Source organism: Lactuca sativa, chromosome 6 (genome assembly GCF_002870075.4).
Source record: "Lactuca sativa cultivar Salinas chromosome 6, Lsat_Salinas_v11, whole genome shotgun sequence".
Classification (NCBI taxonomy): Eukaryota; Viridiplantae; Streptophyta; class Magnoliopsida; order Asterales; family Asteraceae; genus Lactuca; species Lactuca sativa.
The window spans coordinates 65,181,948-65,206,908 of NC_056628.2; the positions used below are offsets into that span (position 1 = coordinate 65,181,948).

The 24,961-nt window shown below is 35.5% G+C and overlaps 1 protein-coding gene across 1 annotated transcript; it reads left to right on the top strand.

Annotated features, from left to right (window-relative positions):
• The first annotated feature begins 23,790 nt into the window (after positions 1-23,790).
• LOC111897751 (60S ribosomal protein L12) lies at positions 23,791-24,627 on the top strand. Its single transcript, XM_023893701.3, has one exon. The coding sequence runs from the start codon at positions 23,874-23,876 to the stop codon at positions 24,372-24,374; it is 501 nt and encodes a 166-aa protein (XP_023749469.1). The 5' UTR covers positions 23,791-23,873; the 3' UTR covers positions 24,375-24,627.
• Positions 24,628-24,961: the final 334 nt, after the last annotated feature.

The window sequence follows — 24,961 nt, forward strand, 5'->3', positions numbered from 1 at the left end:
AATGAAGATCCCGTTTTAGTTCTCAAGTATAAAGTACTTATAGTAACACCAAATACTCCTATAGTATTTTAAGTTTAATGTTATGTTCTTCTGTTCTCATTGTGGTAGGGTTGGTAAGATGATAGACTTGTTGCAACCACACAACTACACTTAGGCACATGCTAGTCAACCCTCGGATAATATAGTTGATCAAGCTATATCTTCCCAGTTTTGACTATATGTCTCTAAGTCCACCTGTGTTGCCCAACAATCGTAATTCTTTTGTACTGTCCTAGTGACACTGATTTTAGTATGAATGCAGACACGTATACTTAATTAAATATTTTACTATTTAAAGTATAAACTCTTGGTCAGAGTATTTTTAATCCCTATGTATTTATAGTTAGTATATCTTTTATGGGTTGATATACTTAATTCACTATAAAAAATGCTCTGATACCAATCCGTAGGGCTGTTCACTATTTGGATAAAACTGAATTGTTCAATTGGATAATTTGGTTTGGACTATTTGGTTCGGATATTCGGATTTATGGATTGGATTTCACCAAAACCGAATTATTATTTTTGATTTCGGATTGGTTTCGGTTTATGAAATAAGAACCGAATAGTCCAAAAAAACCAAATAACAGTTTATTATTTATTTATTTTTAATATATCTATAATTATTTATTAATTTTATAATTGATTTTTTTTCAAAAAAATTCAAAAAGTTTCACATAATAAACAAATTAATATGCATTTTCTCTCAAAAAAAATTTATCTATTAAATATTAATTTATAATGTACATTCTTACTAGTTGTTTATAAATTTTAAATCACAACTAAATAATTTATTTTTGCTTCTTCATTAAAATTTACATAATATTATAATTATATGTTGTTTTAAATTGTTTGACTTTTGAAAACCGAATTACAAAAACCGATCCAACCGAATTGTAATTGGATTGGATTGGATCGGATTTGAATTTAGTTTGGACAATTCAGATCCATATTTTGAAAACCGAAATCAATTTGGATTTACTTAATTGGATCGGGTCAAACCGATCCATCCAAACGAACACCCCTACCAATCTGTCACAGTCTAGGGGTGTTCGTTTGGATGGATCGGTTTGATCCGATCCAATTAAGTAAATCCAAATTGATTTTGGTTTTCAAAATATGGATCTGAATTGTCCAAACTAAATTCAAATCCGATCCAATCCAATCCAATTACAATTCGGTTGGATCGGTTTTTGTAATTCGGTTTTCAAAAGTCAAACAATTTAAAACAACATATAATTATAATATTATCTAAATTTTAATGAAGAAGCAAAAATAAATTATTTAGTTGTGATTTAAAATTAATAAACAACTACTAAGAATGTACATTATAAATTAATATTTAACAGATAAATTTTTTTGAGAGAAAATGCATATTAATTTGTTTATTATGTGAAACTTTTTGAATTTTTTTGAAAAAAAATCAATTATAAAATTAATAAATAATTATAGATATATTAAAAATAAATAAATAATAAACTGTTATTTGGTTTTTTTGGACTATTCGTTTCTTATTTGATAAACCAAAACCAATCCGAAATCCAAAATAATAATTCGGTTTTGGTGAAATCCAATCCGAATATCCGAACCAAATAGTCCAATCCAAATTATCCAATTGAACAATTTGGTTTTATCCAAATAGTGAACAGCCCTACGTCACACCCCAAAACCAAGAACGGCGGAAACGTTCTGGGGCGGAGAACGTCATCTACAGTATCACAACAATGAAAAGTAGTAAACAAGCAACAACATCATCCATTGCATTAATAATATAATTTTAATACAAGTGTTCTGACAAATTATGATAAACACTAAAGTATAATCAAAATGAAAGATGAGTCTTGAACGAGCTCCATCTTCTCTAAACCTTGCATCGGTACCTGTCTATTGATGACCTGAGGATACAAGTATTTTGAAAGCGAGTATCAGCTTTAAAGCTGGTGAGATCATACGTATTTTAGTGTCTTAATTTGTATGTAAGTATTTGTATGTATACGAATTGTAAGTATTGAAAATGTATATGAACTGTAAGTATAAAAATGTTTTGTAAAACAACTGTAAACGTTTGAAAAACCCTATAAATCCCTATGATTCCTACTATTATATAAGGGTGTCTTCTATCAAGACCTAACTGTTCTAAATGTAGTCTTCTACCAAGACTTAACTGTTCTAAATGTAGCCTTCTACTAAGACCTAACTGCTCTGAATGTAGCCTTCTACCAAGACCCGACTGTTCTGAATGTTCGTTTCTTGTAAAAGTGTGTAATTTTCCCAAGTGTAATTATCATTAGCAAAATATAGTTTGTACATTTAATGTTTAAGTGAAAAGATCACTAAATATATGTAAAGGGTAAATTAATGTAGTACTGTAGTGTAGTGCTATAGGAACTACTGCTGCACTAACTACCTTAAACCAGATTTATATTAAGGCATCATGTGATAAATTGTACCATACTATCAACTAGGTAACAACGACAAATGTAGGTCGTAAAAAGGTATGACGTTTGGCACCCGCAGACCTGCAGGTCCGGCTGTAGCTAGCAGCAAGATGTAGGATAGTCAATCCAGTATAGATCTATATGCAAACTCACGCTCTCCCTCCAAGAGACTCTGGCTACAACTCGGGCCATGACATTGAAGGCATGCTCCGATACAGTGGATCACAATTATGTCAACATATTCATGTATATGTAATGTACTGAAATGTTCTACGTGTGCTAGTTGTAATGTGTGTTCTCTCTCTATCTAGCATGAATAGTAATGTATTGTAATGTTCTAGCTGTAATGTATGTTCTCTCTATCTAGCAAGTATTAACTCATGAATGAACTGACTCATTGTATGATATCGCGTTCTAGTAATAGTTCTAGTATCTTCCTAAACTACCCATATGGTAGCTCACTAGTAATTTAACTGGTACGTATGAACATGGATGTATACCCTTGCTACCCAAGGGCATTGGATGAACTGGAAGGACCTTTATGACTATATATGTACATATGATATATATATAACTAATATTTAAATAACCTTCGGACGGATACCCGATGTCACACCAGACCACATCTCAAGCGCGAAATGGAAATAGGGTGGATAGCCTTCCTAAGTCTTTTAAAAATTTCTTATATAACTATACATATAGAGGCATGAAATTTATAATATAAGAGCATAAAATAAGTTTTGTAAAACCTTTGATCGTAATTATTATCTAAGAAAAGATCGACTTGATGTCAATCTATAAAATGGTTTGAAAGCATGAGTTTGATAAAACAATTTAAGTATAAATAAACATTTATTGGAAACACAACTGTAAATGAGTTTGAAATGGAACATACAGAGTAAAATGTACAGTTTAATAAGGAGTTTTAAACATACGAAGTGTTTATAAAAAATCATTTGAAGGAAACTGTTTGATAAAACGGCTAATGAGTAGCCAATCATTTGAATGTTGCTTATCAATCACATGTGATTGATATAATAACTATCATGATTCTACTTGTATCCCCCAATAAAACATTTAAAAACAGTTAAAACATTGATTAAGTGGTATGAACTCACCTGTTATGGGTGATACGGATGAACTGAAGAGGTAGGACTGCTAGGTGTCAAGTGAAGTCTTGAACACACTCTATGATCCTAGTTAGCATTTAATATCACATATATGTAACAAATTAGTCTATAAATAACTAATAAACAAGTCAAGACACCCTAGGACATGCTAAACACCTTTATCAGGTGTTATTAGCCTCTAGGATTGCATCTAAATGTTTGTAGGGGGGCTATTGTGTGTAGGGCTCAAAGAAAACTCCACCATGAGGTTCACGACCCTAATGACACTACCAAATGAGTTTACGGCATAAACTCATGAGTTTATGGCTGTAAGCTCATACTTAGGTGACCATTTTGTGTTTGATGCTCTACAAGACCCTAAGAAGCATTTCTACTTAATGGCTTGGTTTATGGAAGAGTTTAGGGCATTATATAACTCCTTTTAGGAGTTTACGGCCCTGGGACCAAATCCCATGGAGATTACGGTAGTAATATCCCTTGGATGGGTGTTCTTGGTGTTTTCAAGTCCCTAAATCAACTAGGAACTAAACTATGCTAGTGTACAAGGCTTTAGAAGAGTTTATAGCACCATTTGGCACTATTGTTTGGAGTTCACGGCCCTGGAACTTCTTGGGCCGTGAACACCTTACTCTTGGTGTTATTAGGGTGTTTGCTAGTCCTAAACTCATTAGGGTACATGTCTAAACTAGTCTCTTGGCTTAAGGAAGGCTTTTAGGGTGTTTTGGCACCTAAAAATGGAGTTCACGGCCCAAGAACATCCTTGGCTGTGAACTCACTTCTAGCCTTTGATTCTTAATGATTTTGTGGTCTAAACATGTAATGGTAGCTTCTAGGTTGAGTTCCAAGGCTTGGAGGGACATTGGGCACACTTTGGCCCTTATAAAAGAGCTTACTCCCCAAGGTGTTCTTGGGCGGTAAACTCTCGGATCTTAGTGTTTTCCTATGATTTCTAGTGTATTAAGCATATAAGAAGCTTTAAAACAACACTAGATAGAAGTACTCACTTTCCGGAACGAAAGTCCGAAGATACTTGAGAGAGAATTCGGCTTTTCTCTAGCTAGAAATGTAACTAATGAATAAATATGGTTTAGAATTCTATATAGAGTCCTGGGATTTTTGGCAGAAAATATTTTATTCCCGAAATGAGCTCTAATAACATAGAGTTTTAAAATAGCAGTGTTGCACAAAACCCTAGTGCACCCACTCTCCTGATATCTCCTTAAGTGTAAATCCTGAAATCCTCAAAAGTCTCGAAATTCTCTGTAACTGTTCTAATCTTCTAATGACTTGATATGGTTTGTACATAATGGAAATTTCGGGTTGTCACACTGCTTCTTCTTCTTAACAAACTTAAGATAAGTTATTTTATTACTACAATGGACCGATGTGTCATATTCTAATGACTTATCATCGTATGTTCCCACGCTTAGACTCAGGTCTCTTAGAGTCTTCCAGAATAGACTATACATGTCTTCATGTTCTAATCACATCTTAAAAGGTAGCATTTCTAGTTACAAACAACTATCGCGATACCTCTACCGATCACTTTGATTATCTTTTATTTCAATCTCCCGACTTAAGTCAGATGCTATATCAAACTTAGTTCTCTAAACCACGTAACATACTCATCGTAGTCGGACTCGATTCGATGTGACCACTAGGGTCGGAATAACAATCATCCTCTTAGTCATTACCGAAACGATGGTAACGACATATTTGAATAAAACGGTATCAATTACTAGCTTCTTGGTAACCTTGTGACTTTCCTTGATCCAAGCGTGACTCCTGTGCTTCCAGTAGTATAGGCCTCTACTACCATTCACACCTACTCATACTTGTCCCAAGTATTGTCTCATAGTTTTTTTTCCAAGTCAACATACAAGAAAACCACACAACAACTTAACACATCAGATAACAAAACGAAGGTTTTATATTATTTTTTGAAACAATTACCTAGGTTTTCAAGTTCACCCTAAACTATGCCTCTACTAGGCTACATCATACTAAGCTATGACTACTGCATAATCCGATCTTCGGGTAAGAAGTCCTCATTCTTGATTCCTCATGTTGTTGTCTACTTCATCGAGGATCATGTGGAATGCCCTTGGTTTCGGCGGTGCATTTGGTCTTGCAGCTTTGTTTTTCTTTGACAGTTCTTTGAAATATGCCTATCATTTCCACATTCGTAGCACTTCTTCTTGTCGAATGTACAATCTCTGGAATACTGACCGGTCCTACCACACTTATAGCACGTCACTTCTCCATCGCATCTTCCGAAGTGCTTCTTCTTTCACTTCTCACACCACTTGGCTCCATTCCCTCAGTCGTCCAGGTTAGACTTCGGGTACTTTCCCTTTTTATCAGGTCTTGAGGATCCTTCAAGCTTCCTCTTCTCGCCAACTTCAACTTTCTACATACCTTTTTCTTTTATTTGGGTCTCAACATTCTTGGTTGCCCAGATGGCGACTTTCAAAGTAGTTGCTTGTTTGACCATTTGACCAAAGTCCGCTGGTAATCCATTGGCAAACATGTTGACCTTGGAAAGTTCCGTTGGAACTAGATAAGGAACAAGCTTCATCTTCTCCGTAAAACTTGCAGCATACTCGGTGACGCTCATTTTTCCTTTCTTTAGGTTCTGAAACTCGTTGTTTATCTCTAGTAGATCCTGCTCAGAGCGGTACTGCATTTTCAGTTGCACCAAGAAATCTTCCCTAGACATCTTACTTGCTTCTCCCTTGGGCATCGTATCTGCCAATATCTTCCACCAGCTCAAGACTCCACTCTTTAGTTGCATCAACGCAAATACGGTTTTCTGCTTGTTGCTACAGTCGCAACTCTCAAACACCATCTCCATCTCGGAGATCCAGTCCCTAATCTCAACTGGCTTCGGGCTTTCAGAAAGACTTGGTGGTTTTGCACTCAAGAAGTTCTTATACCTTCGCCCATCCTTTTTGTTTACCCTCTTCGGGTCATCCCTTCATTCACCTTGAGTCCCTACTTGACTTACTAGGCGGATGTAGTTCCTTTCCTCCGACTGCTCAGGAATCGGCTCCGTTTGCTCGATGGGCATGGCAGGTTCGTCCCTATTTTCATGCAACATCTGTCTCATTTCCTCCCTTTGTTCAGCTAACATAGCCCAAATCATGGCTTGTACTCCAGCCATGGTGACTGGCTCAGGTGCAGCTCCCATTACAACAAGCATTTGCTCAATCACTGGGGGCTGTTGATTCCAATTTTCGTTTGCGTTCCTGACTCCACTGTAGGTTCTAGCCATTCGATTTATAGACGTTTGGTGTATAATGACGAGAATTAAGATAGGAAAGATTTTATTTACGATCGACGTGTAAATCTTCCTATTATTTCGAAAAGTTATATGTCAGTTCTAATACCGTATCTAAACATTTAGAAATCTGAACACATAAAATTTCCAGATCCGGTCGGCAACAAATCATAGATCCATTCAGACATTTAGCATCATAAATCATTTAGCATATAAAAGCATGTTAGGCATTTTCACTAAATAAGCTAGTGCTTGTTTTTATTCAGGTGTATTACCTAAGACACACTCCTCACAATCATTGCTTAGCATTCTAAGTTTAAGTCTAGAAATAAATCCATATTCGTAGTTCGCTTAAACTAGTGCTCTGGTACCAACTGTGACATCCCAATTTTCACGGCCAGAAAAGACCGATTTTTTTATGCTTTATAAAAATCAGAGTACTTCTTTTAATAAAAATGTTGCGGAATTTGTTCCCAGAAAAACATGATAAATATGTTATCAAATCATTTTCGAAGAAACGTATTTTTATTCATTTAAAACATTTGGGATGTCATCGTCAATATAGAAACATAAGCATAAACAGAACTTACATTCATTTACACTAGTAATCTACATCTCTTTGAAATCTCTCAGTGCAAAGTAGCTTCGTATCGACACCTGTAATACAAATAAGCTGGAGTGGGTCAGGTTGGGAAACCTGGTGAGTACATAGGGTTTTCAACCCACAAGAATATAATTATTATATTTAAACTTCAAACAATCAACCCGATAACCCATCCCCATTATCTTATTTGATATTCCTTAAAGAATTATCTTAAGGATCATCTCCTATAACATATTTACCTCTCATCTTTTTACCTCACATTTCCTTATATGCTCGTTCCTAAGGCATGAATACGTAGTTACAACGTTGCCTGAACTCGTAATTCATAGTAAGGGTTAGAGTATCATCACATGAATATACAGTCACAACATCACCTGGACTCGTAATTCATCGCCTACAGGTTATAATTTTGTTGGTGTTTCCACGTGTTGTCTAGAATAGTCCGTGGTCGCCATCAATACTCTAGTAGATGACTACATCTCCAAATTGTCGGACAAGGTTATACTATCCTTCATCCTACATCACCGATTCATCATCACCTATCCATCACCTATCTCTCATCATTTTATTTCATCACACACCAACTATTTCATCTACCCATGTTTTATCCATACATATTTGTAGATATAAAATAAATATATAATTAAATCATTTAAAACATGTATAAAATCATTCATCCATCATAGATAGCAAGTATTCAGATAATACGCACAAATAACACGTAATTTATATAAAATACTTCATATCTATGTGTAAGATGAAAGGGACCATGCACTCACTTGAAAAGGTGGTGATTCCGAACTCAGACAGCGCTTCGCTTCTTAAAAGTAATTTCCTTCGACGAAACCTAGTATTATTACCACTAGAGTTTAGTCTATTATTCGTCGAGACTAATTAATAGTCTAGCTATTATTACTATTATATAAGCATTAAACAATACTAATATAACCCATAATAATAGCCCAAGTACTTATTATAAGTTCCTAATAACGTTACTATAATTAAATAAAAGCTATATTAAAAATAGCGTAGGCGTAGCTCACTTACAATGAGTTTTATAGAAAACCGGACTTTGATTGTGGCAGCGTTCCCAAGCCGAAAATCTCTTCTTCTCGAAGTCGTCGAGCACTATGGGGCTTTTGCCTCGTGCTAGGGAGGTTCCCTAGGCTTTTCGGGGGGTTTCGGGGCTAGAGAGAGGTTCTAGAGAGAGTAAAGAGAAGAAAGAACGGAAAATGTGTAAAGAAAATGAGGGTGGGAGGGGTTCTATTTACAGGGTGAAAATGGTTGAACTTGGTGCCACATGTCACCATCTAGTGGCAAGAACTGGGGAGAAAGCAACGACCAAGATTGTGCCACATCATCCATTTTCACACAGCACACTTCCGACTTCTAAAATCCATAACTTTCACATACGAGCTCCGTTTTTGGCGTTCTTTATATCCACGTGTAGGTAAAGATAAGATCTACAACTTTCATTTTGACATCGTCAGCTAATTCTCGACCGATCTTAAATTTAACAGTACAAGGAGATTATACTAATAAATGTCCGTGTAAAATTCATAACTTCTACATACAGACTTTGTTTTCGTCTGTATTTTTACCATTGAGTTTCTATTAATGAGATCTTCAATTCTCATTTGGGTCGCGTAGGCCAAAAACCGCTCGAACTAAAATTCGAGTTTCGAGTCGTGCACTGCTATACCAAATCTTAGAAAATTCATAACTTCCTCATACAAAGTCATATTTGGGCGTTCTTTTTTTGTATGTTCTCGGTTTAATGTATACTACAACTTTTATTTAGATCACTAAGGCTAAAAAATCCTTTATCAAAAATTCACAATTTACGTCTCCCGGTATCGTGCCGGTTTTGCCGTAAAACTTCGACGGACCATAACTTCTTCGTTATAACTCGGATTTTGGCGTTCTTTATATGTATGGAACCCTTGAGACATATTCTACAACTTGATTAAGATTATTTATTCTAAATAATCTTTTGTATTATCTCTAAATTGACTAGCCCATATCTACGGGCGTTACAGTTTCATGTAGTCCTGCATTTGAGACTCCAACACCAAAGATACGAGATTTGAGGAAGTTCACTTTTAATCCTGACGACGTGTGAAAGCATTTAAGGATGCGAGACAGGTTTCTAATGCTTGGATAATCCCATTCCCCAGTGAAGATTGCATCGTCGACATATAATAGATGAGATATAGAGGGGCCTTCTCTTGGTAATTTGACTCCTCGGATCAAGGACCTATCACAAGCACTCTTGATTGCAATGTTTAAACCCTCCATGGCAAGTATGAATAAAAACTGTGATATCGGATCTCCTTGTTTCACCCTTTTTGAAATACGGAATTCCACCATCGATGAGCCATTTACAAGTACCGATGATCTCGAAGAGGAAAGACAACCCATGATCCAGCGTCTCCACTTACCCCCGAATTGCATTTGTTCCATAATAGATTCCAAGTAACCCCAATTAACCGAGTCAAAGGCCTTTTCAAAGTCAACTTTAAATAAAAAGATCTTTTTCTTGCATTGCTTAGCCCACAAGAAGATTTCATTCATTACCAATGGCCCATCAAGAATGTTTATGTCATGTATATAGGCAGATTGGACCTCATCAACGACTGATCCAATCACATGATTTAATCTGGTTGTAAGTAGTTTGGCCACCACTTTGTACATGCAGCTAATGAGACAAATGGGACGATAGTCGCTGAGTGACAACGGGTCAGGTGTTTTCGGGATGAGAGTAATGAACGATGAATTGCAACCTAGAGCAAGAGTTCTAGATGCTTCAAAGTGTCTGACAAATTTAATGACATCATCTTTTATAATTTCCCATTTATCTTTTAAGAGTTTTAATGTAAATCCAACAGGTCCAGACGCTTTTTCTCCACCATAGCTCCAAATAGTCGTCTTTATATCAGTGACATCCCCAATTTCACAGCCAGAAAAAACCGATTTGTTTATGCTTTGTTTTTAAAATCAGAGTAATCTTTTACAGAAAGCAATTGCGGAATTTGTTCCCAAAACAAAATATGATAAAACTTTATCAAAACATTTCTCAAAGAGAAAGTACTTTCATTAAATAACAAAATCTCGGGATGTCATGTTCCGATACAGACCAAAAGCATAAACAGTATAAAATAGACCTTACAACAATTATTTATAACTACTGATCTATAATCCAAAATCTCTCATCAAGTCCACCAACTTATACTCTTGTGCCATTACCTGTAATGCAAAGAAAACTGAGTGGGTCGTGTTTGGGAGCCTGGTGAGCGTATAGGGTTTTCAACCCACAATAATATAATTATTATATTTAATCATCCAACAGTCAACCCAATTACCCATCCCCATTATCTTCTTTATTTCTTAAGGGTTTACCCAAAGAACCAATTATCCTTCATTCATTCATTCCTAAGGATTTACCTAAGGAATTGGCATGAAGTCTATTGCTGCCAAAGTTAATCTATCAGATACTAAATCCATAGCTATCAGAAGCTAACTCCATAGTCACCAAGTTTTACCTATACGGTACTAAATCCATAGCTACCAAGGTTCATCTATATGGTACTAAATCCATAGCTACCAAGGTTCTTGTATAAGGTACTAAATCCATAGCTACCAAGGTTCTTCTATACGGTACTAAATCCATAGATACCAAGGTTCTTCTATACGGTACTAAATCCATAGCTACCAAGGTTCTTCTATACAGTACTAAATCCATAGCTACCAAGGTTCTTCTATACGGTACTAAATCCATAGCTACCAAGGTTCTTTGTTAGGCACTAAGACAATAGCTGCTAGGGTTCTTTGTTAGGCACTAAGACAATAGTTGCCAAGGTTCTTTATTAGGCACTAAGACAATAGCTGCCAAGGTTCACTCATACCATCTTTCATCACACACCAACTATATCATCTACCCATGTTCTACCCAACATATTTGTAGATATAAATACATATATAGTTTAACTCATTTAAAAACTATATAAAACATCCATACCACACTCATCTCAAATAAACAACAATATATAAACACATAGCACATATTTCATAGCAAATACTTCATATTTATGTGTTAGAAGAAGGTAACTACACACTCACCCAAACATATACTTAATACATTTAAACAATACTTGTATTATACTCGTGTTTATGAAAGGTACTATACACCCACACATATAAACAACTTTATATTATACACAAAGCACGTATTTCATAGCAAATACTTAATATTTATGTGTTAGAAGAAATTGACCACACACTCACCCAAACATATACTTAATACATTCAAACAATACTTGTATTATACTCGTGTTTATGAAAGGGACTATACACTCACACATATAAACAACTTTATTTTATACATATAGCACGTATTTCATAGCAAATACTTAATATTTATGTGTTAGAAGAAGGTAACTACACACTCACTTGATCAGAAGATGATCGGACAACATTGCGGCTTGTAGAAGTAGTATTTCTTCGGTGAAACGAGAAGATCTTCACACATCGGGCTTCTCGCAGGCAGAGCTTTGGCTCAGAAACTCTTTTCTTCTCGAGATCTTCGGGACTTGCTTCGGGTCTTGGGATGATATCGGGACTTCGGGGGTATTTCTTTCCACTTAAATCGATGCAATACGGGTAAGAGATGAGAGAATGAGCAACCAAACTCGGCTGGCCCTTGATTTCTATTTATAGGGCAAATTTCTCATTTTCCACGTCGTGGGCACTTCTTCCACGTCGTGGGCTTGGTCGCCATTGCATGCATCATCGTCCACTTACTCTGTCAGGCTTTAGAAGGCGCCAGAAGCCATGCCACGTCTTGGGCAGTGTTTCCACGTTGTGGTCTCTGACAGTTTTGGGGTTTCGCGCCCCAAACTTCGGAAGATCATAACTTTCGCATACGAACTCCGTTTTCGACATTCTTTAGATTGACGCGTAGGTACGAACAAGATCTATAACTTTCATTTAGATTCCGTCGGCTAGTTTTGACTTTATTGTTTTTATATTATTTTTAGTCGGCCGGGACAGCAAAACTCTGTTATAAACTCATAACTTCTTCGTCTGACGTCCGTTTTTGTCTTTCTTTCCGTCGTTGAACTACTATCGATGAGATATTCAATTCTCATTTAGATTGTTTCGGCTAAATATCGCTCGATCTCATATTCGAAATTCGGGATGTACACTGCTAAGCCGAAACTTCAAAAAATCATAACTTCCTCATACGAAGTCAGATTTAGACGTTCTTTTTATGCACGCTCGCAGTTTAACGTATTCTGCGACTTTCATTTAGATTGAGAGAGCCATGAAAGAACCGAGAATTTTCATCTCCATCCACAATCCATTTGATTTTATCCCTCTATTGTAAATCTAGTTTAGCGAATCGCTCAAGCTCAATAATTTTTTGTTTGTCACTGCGTCTTGTGATCTGTTCATGCTCAGATAGAATTCAAGATTCTGCAATAAACTCCAAACTCTCCACCTTTTTTTAAGTTGTATCAGTGTAGCCTGCTCCTTGGATGATTCCAATTGTCTCCAATCACGAATGGAGTTTTTGACGAATTTTAATTTCGCAGCAAGAAATCTGTCAGGTGCACCAAAGCCTCGAAAGGATTCCCAAGCATTGCTGAAGATCATGTTGAAATCATCTCTCAATAGCCAAGAGTTGAAGAGACGGAATGGTGATGGGCCAAAGTCGGAGACGGATGGTTTTAAGATTAAAGGAGAGTGATCGGAGAACTCCCTAGAGAGAGCGGTGACTAAGGAAAGTGGTTGAGTGTTGATGAAATTTGAACATACGAGAAATCTGTCAGTTTTGCTCAATTTATGTCCATCATCTCTAAGGTAGGTCAATTTCATTCCCCCCGTGTTGAATTCTTGCAAACCAGCGTCAGTAATATACCGATTGAAGTCTGCAACAATTGATTTGTAGAAGGAGGAACTGAATCTCTCATGATCAAATCTTACTACATTGAAGTCCCCAAAAAAGATCCAATTCCCATCAGTTTTATTTTTTAATTCGATAAGCTCACACCACAATGCTCTCTTGTCTGTGGCTGATTAGGGACCGTATACGTTCACCATTGTAGTCAACCTAGGAAAAACTTTCCAATGTCCCGTTATTGCAATGTAATTTCTCGAGGAATTGAAACTATTTTTCGAGAATATGATGGGATCCCATATACACAATATTCCACCAGACCTTCCAGTAGGGTTAACCGCCATATAATCAAACTCATTTAACCCCCAGCATCCTGCAATGTCTATACGATTGAAGTTTGATACTCTCGTCTCCTACAAACCGATGAAATCAACTTTATGTACCTATTTCAATTTTTCTGATCCAGTCTACTTTGTGAGATTCTCCCACCCCCCTGATTTTTAGACTTAAGGCAATCATTGATGATCGATTGGAACCCCATCACCGGCAACGACATTGGACTCGATTCCCTCTAAAATATTGATGCTATCTTCATTGATTTGGAAACCCACTTCATCGCCAACTTTGATTATATTACTAATTCCTTCTGATGAGGAGTCGATGCTAGAATTGGAAGAGCTGGAGATATGAACTGACTCATTTAAGTCAAAATTAAGGTTCTGAGGTTGTGCATTTAAGGGGGGAGGGCCGGAGAACTCTAGAGATAATCTGCGAGGTGTAAGGGAACATGGAATGCAGAATCGATCGCTATGATCTCGTTTCCTTTTTTTAGAATGAGATCCACCAAACATGAAGTCAGGAGGACCATCACCACGATCCGTTGGATTAGTGTGGAATTGGGCCGATGGAATGAGAATAGGCCTATTAGGGCAAATTAAATTGCCCACCGTACATGGTATTGTTTGAGTTGCCTCCGATATAATGACGTCTGTAGGACTAATTGTGGAATTGGAATTGACGCCATTAATTGCTTGATATTCTTCATGCGACTTTACACCTTCCGAATTAAATGCATTGATTGGATTCTCGAAGTTCTTTGACTTCTCCGGCGAGGTGGTATGATCAACTCCAGCTCTGGGAATATTGTTTTCGCCAAAGTCGGCGACAAACTCACCTTCTTCTAAGTCATGATCCACGTTTCTGTTATTCTCCCATGTCTCAGAAATACCTTTGTCATCTGAGTCGGGCCTCTCCAATTCGTCGTCTTCATCATCCACAATGTTTTCGTTATCTTGAGGGAAGGATTCAGAATCAGATTCATAGAATTTGGAGAAAGGCACCCATGAATCTTCGCATTCAACTAACCCAACTGTGAATGATTTTCCATTGAAAGAGCATAAGATTTTGTTGTTGATTAATTTTCTGCATGGAGTTAAGATTCTGGCGTTCGCAAAAGACAAATCAATGCCATGCCAATTTTGACATCCAACCACTTCTATGACTTTTCCGAATTTGCTGGCCACCAGGATTGCGTTATCATCAGATCGTAAATGAATAGGGAGACCAATGAGTTTGACCCAAGCAATTCGTTCGAACCGTGTGTCATCCGAGATTCCAGGTTTGAGCCATTTGAACCATCTATTCCAAAGGAGTTCGTTTTTTAAGTATCTCTCTGCTGCCCCCAATGAAGAGAATTTTAATATTACCTTTAAACCACCAGCATAATATGCATAACATGGAATCTCCCCGTCTGCGTTTATCATCTTGGGAAGATTGCTAAGAAGTTGGAAGCCGGTGACTTCACCCAAAAGAGAAACTAAATTCTTCATTGCTTTGATGCTCTTAAGATTGACTGGCGGGATCGGCGGTGGAGAGGAGGTTGTAGGAACACCACTTCTACCTCTGACTGTATCTGCATATGATCTTCTACCACTAGTCTTATTCCAGCCGTCATAGCTCTTCTTATGTCGAGGGTAGAGAACTCTACAATTTGGTTTCACCAGCTCTTTGGAAGTGGGATTCTTCTCGTACTTTGCCATGTTCACCTTCAAGATGCAGTGACCACATCTAACTTTGTTTAGAGAGTTCAACATCACTTGTATATCTTTAACACCTTCAAATTTGACAAAAGCAAAGTAAGAACCACTCTTATCTTTTCTCCCCACAATGTAGGTATCAACTAGTTTTCCAAGTGTGCACACAACATCTCTGAGCATGGCAGTGGAGGTGTCTTGTTGTAAGTTAGATACGTAGAAGGATGTGATCTTCTTCTACGGCTGTTGTTTCCTCCAACAAATTTTTGTCCATCCGCCATCATCATCACCTTCGTGACCTTTCGTCTCCTTGGGATTCATTATGGAACGGATTTTGATTAGCCTAGTGGTATCCGGTGTTGCCTCTCTCCTAAAGGTCGATGGTTCAAGTCTCATTATGGACATAAGTGAAATAATTTAAGAATAATTTATTACATATTTGTATTTGTCTTTAAAAAAAAATAAGATAAATATTTAAAAGGTATTCATGAGATGCGAAGTGATATGTTGCTCTTATATACATAGTGAATAGCCCAAAAGTTTACTAGACTAATGAGGTTTCAGTAATGTGGAGGTGTAGCTTTTATTCCATATTATGATGCTTCTTAAGTGCCTACATAAAGTTGATTTTCAAGTTAATAATAATATTATTTTTCCCAATAAAGTTTTTCTTTCTTTTCTTCGATGCATTGGATCGCATTATGTTTTGAGTAATAACGCTAACTTTGACTACCATATTATATAAATTATAAAACAAAACAGTTTATTATGAAATTCTACATAAAATATAATAGAAAATTACTTTTATGTGGAAAACAAAGAAATGTTGGAAACTGAATAGCAGCACGTTATTTTCATGAATCTATAACTAATATCGATATAGATCATATATAGGAGGAGAAATAACATAAAAACCTTTAATTGTACATACACATAAGAGTTAGTATTATTTTGTGTATATTAGGTTCAATATAGGAAGGAGAAATAACATAAAAACCTTTAATTGTACATAAACATAAGAGCTAGTACTATTTTGTGTATTTTAGGTTCATTAAAATTTTGAGATTTAAAAAATAATACTTTTTACCTTTTTATGTACTTTTTATTCATTAAAGCTTTTATATTTAGCAAAAATATTTGGTTTTATTATTTTTTTTCTGGTTGATTAAAGCCCTTATGTTTGACAAAAAAATATTTATTTTTACTGGATAAACCTTCAAAACTGTTAAATTAAAAAAAAAAAAAAAAAAGTCACAAACCTTCGGATTTAAAGAACCAAAAATACGTAAATATGTATATTTTTGCCAAATTAAAAGTTTTTAATATCTATAGAGAAAACATAAAATTATCTAAAATTAACATGGAAATATCTATTGTTACTTGAGTTTTAATGTCTTTTAAAATAAAATAAAATAAAGTAAAATAAAATAAAATAAAACAAAACAAATAAATATCTATTATTATTTGAGCATAATAAATAATAAAAAATGTCATTAAATACATATCGAAAAGTTGTTTTCCGCTCATAATGCATTGCCGTCAAATACTTCTGATGGGTCGTTTGAAAAGAACGAGACTTTTAATATATATTAAGGGCCCTTTGTATTAATATAAAAACTAAATACCACATTATGAATTTCAAATAAAGTAAAAGTAAAAGAATACTTTTAGGTGGAATGTAAGTAACTGTTGATGGAAATTGATTGATATCATGCTATTTTCCACAAAACTGATATAAATTATATAGGAAAAACAATAAGTTATAATATATGAAATTTGCAATAAGATAATTGAGCGTATATGATATTTACTTAGGGTAAATTACACCAATCGTCCTTCGTGCATGTGGCAGAAAGCACGTTTAGTCCCTATTTTCAAAAATTAACTCGGACCGTCCCTCGTATCGTTAAAAGGTGCATGTTTCGTCCCTCGCATACATAAAATGACTATCTTGCCCTTTTCTTTTTCTTTTTCATTTATTTTTTATTTGTTTATAATTTATCTACTATTTTTTAATTATAACTTTTAGAAAATAAAATTTCCTTTTAAATCAGTTCCAACCCCTCCGATCGTTAACCACCTCCTACCAGCAGTCACTTCCAACCACCAGCCCCCTGTCACCTCCGGCCACAAGCCAACACCGACAAACATCACCATTCATCTCCAAAAAAAAGTACTGGAATTAAGCCCTAAAATCAAACCCAAATCCATACACTTGATTTGCAAATCAGTTAAACGAAGAACAAAGATGAGAGGACACGAGGAAGATCGTGGTCGGACTCAAACTCTTCAACCCCTTATCCTACCACTGCCATGAAGCCTGCGACTCCATTTGGTTTCTCCCCCAAACTCGTTTGAAAAAAAAATACTAGAAATTGTTTTAATGAGGAGAGTTGATTCGATTTATTCAAACCTCGTTCTTCTTTCGCTAGATGTCGTCGTTCCCCTCCCTCTCATTCTGCTCCGTCTCGAAACACTAAGAGGTACGTTTTGTAAGATGATGGTGTAGATCTGAGACATTGGTGCAAAGATGGCGGTCCTCTAGCTCTCTCCATTACAATGTTACGAAGACAACGATGGTTTTCATGTGCTAGGGTTTCAGCCGAAGAGGTGGTGGTGATGGATTACAGGTAACGATCGGCATTTGAAGGGGCGATGACGATGTTGGAAATGGTTTCAGAGGTCGATGGATGTAGAGATAAGGTTAATCGAAGGTTAGGGGCGGTGATAGGAATAGCCACCTGAGGGAGTTGTCGCCGGAGGGAGTAACTGTCGATGATGGTTTAAGGAGGGTAGTTTTGGGTTCTTGGAAGACGTTAGAGATGAGAGGAAGAGAGATATGGACGATAAGGTCGGTGGGAAGGTAGGGTAGGTGGCTTTTTTTCTTTTTTAAATTATTAATAATATTAATAACATTAAATTTATTGGAAAATAAATACACAAAGGGTATTATAGTCATTTCAGATCAGATAGGGACTACACCTGCAACAAAATCATTTGTTAGGGACGAAGCGTGCAACTTTTAACCAAATGAGGGACGGTCCGAGTTAATTTTTGAAAATAGGGACTCAACGTGCTTTCTGGCACCTCCACGAGGGACGAATGGTGTAATTTACCCATTTACTTAATTAGAGAACATAATAAATAGTAGATTATGTGATTAAATATGTATCGACTAGTTGTATATGATAAGCCATTTCAAAAGAAAAGAGAAAAAGATGTGGGGTTTGTTTCTAACTTCGTTTTCTTCTTTTACTTTTGCTCTATAAAAGGACATTACAAGTTAGTGTAGATCAAATCATTGACACTGAACTCACTGAAGTATGAAACAAAAGATTTTTAATTTATTAAAAAAGTATTGGTTTTTTTAATGTTATTATTGTGGGTTGTAATTAGTGGTTTATACTTTATAAGAATGTAAGTTAGGTGGATGTTATACTAACCATTCAACTATATTTTACAGCTATCAATAATTTGGCATGTTACATTGACCCATTGCAAATAAACTTAGATCATGATAACTTCATGTACGATTATTATTTATTAACAATTTGGGTTGTACATTAACTATTTAATTTTTTTAACATATATAATAATACCGAGCAAAACATACGTATAGAATTAACAATATATTTTACAAGGATTGATTGCACAAACTGAATATAAACTTATATCTTTTTTTGTCAAATTTGATCCCTCTTTTTAATTATGATATTTCGAATTGTTATATTTGACTTTGAATTAAAAGAATCTACCCCCCCCCCCCCCCCCCCCACCCACCCAAAAAAAAAAAAAAAAAAAAAAAAGTGATATGAAAATTAAAAAGATTTGTGATTGTTTACCGGATTTTAATATTTAAGAGAAACATTGGTTTAAGTGATGAATTTCTTGAATTTGAATGTCTTTATGTGAATTATAATTATTTTAATACTTAAACCCCAATATTGATATTCTTTTTTCTTTTTTGGAAAAGTGCTGTAACATACAAGTTAAAGCTTCTTCCTTTTGAATTATGTGGCTATGTGAAAGCGAACACCAATAAGTTTCTTTTGGGGACCTAATTGACCCTTCCTTCTTGCTCAACCCTACATGTTATTTTTGTGTTATTGATTTTTTTTTTAAATATCGTTTTTAATTTTTGGTTCTGAGTTGTTGATTTCTTCTAAAAAAAATTTATATGAATTATGATGGATTATCAACAAATATAAATATTATAAGTTCTTTAAAAACTTTTTCTACCATACAAATGAAAATATTCTTACCAAAATTAGCTATCTCATTTTCATTATATTGAGCTTTACATTGTCATGAATAATGGAATTGGATAGCGGTATCTGAAAACATATCTTGAGGACGCCCTAAATCGCTCATGGTGAATATACAAACCAAACTCTTTTGTGAGGCAACAATTCGTGGATCCATGGATTGGATGAAGCTATGTACCTGGATGGAGATGTTTTAGTTGTTTGATTGATTATAAAGAACCTGAAAATTTAACAATAATGTCAGCAAAGTATATGTACTCCAGGTGTTCGTAAAAATGCCTCAATGAAATTTTCCATCTTTTGTGGGCATGTTGAAGTTATTTATGTTTTAATTTAAGAGTTTTTTTTATCCATAGATAATTGTTATTGTATGAGTAGAGATTGCACCATCTGCTGAAAATGTATCAGTTTCTCCATTAATGATTGTTTTATTCCCGATCTCAGTTGAAATGGATCATGAAACACCCTTGATATGATGTAATCTTCCAAATTTCAAACTATAATTTTCATTTAAAATATAAGTATTGATTCAAATTCCAACTTTAAGATCTAGATAAAATCATTTGATTCAAAAACATTTATCATAGTAACGTCAAAAGTTATTATGTGCGAAAATCTCCAATGGATGCGAATATGTGATGCAATTGAACCGTTCCCCTCCTTTAATATAAGAAAACCTGAAAACATTTAAACCACAAACCGTAAGCACAAAACTTAGCGAGTTCCCCAAAACATCACATATCATACAAGTAACGGGCCCAACCCAGCCCAACCTAGCTCATATCATTTGGGCCCAGCCCATATCACTCAGACCCAACCCATATAAAACATACATAATCGGGCTCAGCCAATATAGGTCCAACCCATATAAAACATACATAATCGGGACCAACCATATAATCAGGCTTAACCCATAAAAACATACATATACATGCAAGAGTCACAAATACAGCTAGCATCCTATAAGCATAATCCAGAGGGCCGACATTGATGTCTTAGACCCACGAGTACAGTGAAGAGACTCACCCCAATCATGAAGAAAAGATAAACCCCCCACATCCGTTTTCGGCGTTCTTTATATGCACACAAATGTATTGAAGAGCCCTACAATTCCATCTAATTATTTTTGGCTAAACACATGTCAAACTAAAACCATAATCCATGCAAGAAGCCCGACATATAACTTTTTCCATTTTACACTTTGGTTCCAGCACACCAATTAGGGGCTTAGATCTCCTAACCAATACCATCATCCTTAAATAAGGTCTAAACTTTTTCTTTCTCCAAGCCCAAAAGCTTTTCTCGATCGAATTTTGATCCACAATCTTAAATTAAGAAATGACCTAAAACAGGGTGTTACATATGAGCTATTTGAAGGTTTTATTGACATGAACTATAGTAGCATGTAGGATTATGGGTTATACTTGAATTCTTGAATGAACATGCGAGCGATATAATTTCCGAATTTCATGAGGGTACTTTTTGTGGTTCATCAGTGGCGGATCCAAAAAATTTCTCTGGTGGGGGCACTAACAAACGACTATATGATTGGGTCGGTTAAAATGGTCAAAATAACTTGGACCGATTATAACAATTTAGTTTCACAATAACATGTTTTTTATAAAATATTATATGAATCAAGGCATAGCATATCAAATGCTATATAAGATTCCCAAATTATCCTATGTTAAAACACAAAAATAATATAACATTTAATTAACTCTATGAAAACATTTTAATATTACAAAAGTATTTATAAGTTTTTTTAGAAAGCATAGTCAAAATATTAACTTATATATTATACGCAATTTACATTCATCCTATCCAAAGTGTAAACTTATAGCCTAAATGCAAATTTGGTTGAGGGCCTATTTTAATAAGAAAAAGAATTGAAACTAATTTTAACCCCCAAAATTCCAACTATTATTGGGAGCACCCCTTCCTCTTCTACCTAGATACACATTTATGGTATTAGGATTTATTTGCTATGGAAGACTCGTTTGGATTGATAGAGGGGTATCTATTGAAGGATTAGCGTAAATCATTATTTTATATTGCTGGAAAGACAATTATGAAGAAAAATAAAAAGGATATTTAATTTCTCTCCATGAATTCCCTCGGAGCCATACTTCTTTGTTTTAAGAGCACCATTATAGTCATGGGGAATCCAATAATAGGTGCAACAATGAGTTTTATGAAGATTCTTAAAATATCTTCATTGTATGTGGTGTATGTAATGCAGCAGAAGAATCAGGCGACCATATCCTTGCCTCATGCACATTGGCGAGGGAAGTAATACAGACGATTCTTCAGTGTTCTGGATTACCAGGTACTGAATTCCAATCAGTTTTGAGCATCATTGATTACGTATCTAGATGGGGCAACTGTCCCAAGAAGAGAAGAATCTTAACAACAATATTATTCGGGGTCATATGGAGTTTATGGAAAGCCTGAAATGATTGAATCTTTAAAAAAATTGAATCAAATTCGGAGAGGATAGTGGTTGTTGTGAAATCCTTAACGTATGTTTGGGTTAAGCATAGAGGAGATAATGATAGTATAGATTGGAGTTCATGGAACTCATCCCGTCTGCTCTCTTGAACCATTGTAACTCTCATCCCTACTAGCGACTTGCTAGTGGGGTGAATTTCATTAGTATATTATTTATTGCCGGTTCAAAAAAAATGTAAGCCATACTTCTTTGTTTTAAGAGCACTATTGTAGTCATGGGGAATCCAACAATAGGTGCAACAATGAGTTTTGTGAAGATTCTTAAAAAATCTAATGTAGGTTCTTTTGTTTCTTCAAGTTCTAGATTTATCTGCAATGATATATTTATTAGGCCGTCCAGAGTACTGATAACGAAGGGTTCGTGGTCTACATGACCACGAGCATTGCCCGTGCATACCAGCCTGGACCTTCGTGGCAGGGCGTGGTCGCGGTGATTTGTGGTGGGGATGATGGAGGACCACAACCACGACCAAACCTTTTCTCAGGCCTCAACCTTCTTCTTCTTCTTCTTCTTCTTCTTCTTCTTCTTCTTCTTCTCTCTCTCTCTCTCTCTCTCTCTCTCTCTCTCTCCCTGGAGAGTACTCCATGGGTTTTGTGGTGGCTCGTTGTGGTGATCTGGAAGCTCTCCACAACCGTTGTCGTGGAGAGTATTACTGATGGTCTTATAGAAGATCTCTTGACTACGATAAGTATGTGTAAAGCGATTAGATAAAAATTGAAGGGTTGTGCATATTTGAAAAATCTTATTGATGGGAATGGAGTGTCGGATGTTGCTCAATGAATACAAATATTCCATCAATTTATTTCACTAACTGTAATATGTTTAGGATAATATTTAAGAATATGTAATATTACACTAATGATAATTTTTTTAGGACAATACTTTAGCCATATTAAAAGGCCTAGTAATCATCCTCTTATCATAAAGTTACTAATTGACAAAACTAGAAATATCCAAAATTGGATAATGAAATTATCCAATACTGAATATTAGATCATTTATTTGCACATTAAAAGTAACTGTGAACAAGATTGCAATCTAACTTGTGTAACATGTGTGTATATATTTGGTTTCTAGCAACGCACTTTACTATCGCCATCAAAATTGTGTAAAAACAAAAAATGTAAAAATGTAAAAGCCAAAGACTATAAACCGAAAAAGGCGGTTTTAAACCGGAAAAACCTAAACCGAATGGTTTTTCAAACTACAAAACTACACTTGTGAGTATGGGTTGTGTGGTTAGATATGAATAAGTTTATAAGGTTAAATATGAAAAAACTAAAAGTTTTTATAGTAAATTTGAAAAATATTTATGTTTTCATGGTTAAATAAGAAAAAAATGTTCCAGGTTAAATAAAAAAAATATGAAACTAGAAAGGGTTCTATGCAATTAAAAGTTTTGTTAGTATCAAAAATCTATTGTAAGTAAGAAAAATTATCAAAAATTTCATGACTTTTATGGAATTTGGATCCTAGCCCATGGGCTATACTAAAATAGTCGTAAATCGTGAGAAAACCATTATGGGCTTCATTGATTACTGTTTGGGTCGTTGGAGCTCAAGGGCATAAATGACAATTCCATCACATTCTGCTAAACCCTAACGTATCCCTCATCCGTTCAAGTTCAACTCCATCCGAAAGCCCTAGCCTCCTTCTACCTCTGCTCTTTCAAGATGCCGCCGAAGTTCGATCCATCGCAGGTCGTCGACGTTTACGTCCGTGTCACCGGAGGTGAAGTCGGTGCAGCGAGTTCACTCGCTCCTAAGATCGGACCACTCGGTCTTTCTCCAAAGAAGATCGGAGAAGACATCGCCAAGGAAACCGCAAAGGACTGGAAGGGTTTAAGAGTTACTGTCAAGCTCACTGTTCAGAATCGTCAGGCTAAAGTCTCCGTCGTCCCTTCCGCCGCTGCTCTTGTCATCAAAGCGCTGAAGGAGCCTGAGCGTGATCGTAAGAAGGTGAAAAACATTAAGCACAGCGGCAACATTTCTCTTGATGACGTGATTGAGATCGCTAAGATCATGAGGCCGAGGTCCATGGCTAAGGAGTTGCAAGGAACTGTAAAAGAGATCCTTGGAACGTGCGTATCTGTTGGTTGTACGGTTGATGGAAAAGATCCGAAGGATTTACAGCAGGAAATTGCTGATGGAGATGTTGAGATTCCTCTGGATTGATGCAGATTGCAAAGTGTATTCGGATTCAAGTGAGGAACTTTCTTTGTCTTCTCATATAGTTTTCTTTTGAATTTTCAGTTTTTATCCATTTCTTGAGGTTTACTTTCATCAAATCATCATTTTGTTTAGACATTTGGATGAAAATATTCGTTTTTAGTTTGTCGAATTTATCTATGAAGCTTCGATCCCTATTCTGATTGAAAAAATATCATCTTTCTACTGCTGAAGCATAATCTTATTATTCTTGTTCTTATACTTGGATTCAGAATTTTGTTCATAGTCCACATTTGTTCTTCAACCAAGATAGTCAATCTTAAACATAAACACCTAAGTTTGTTGAGAAACAAGCTAGATTTCTGTAGCAAACCTGAATTTTGATTTTGGTATATAGTTTGAATTGATGAACCACATTTTAGTTTTAGAGATTTTACTACTTGGTATTTGTGTTTGTTTTAGATCATTTAGACACATGATTAATGTTTCATTTCTAAGTGATACATTATTTTTGTTGGAGACATTTTCACTAAGTTTTATGTGGACATTTGATGTCTGCATGAGGAAATATTGAACAGGAAAAAAGGAAGGGA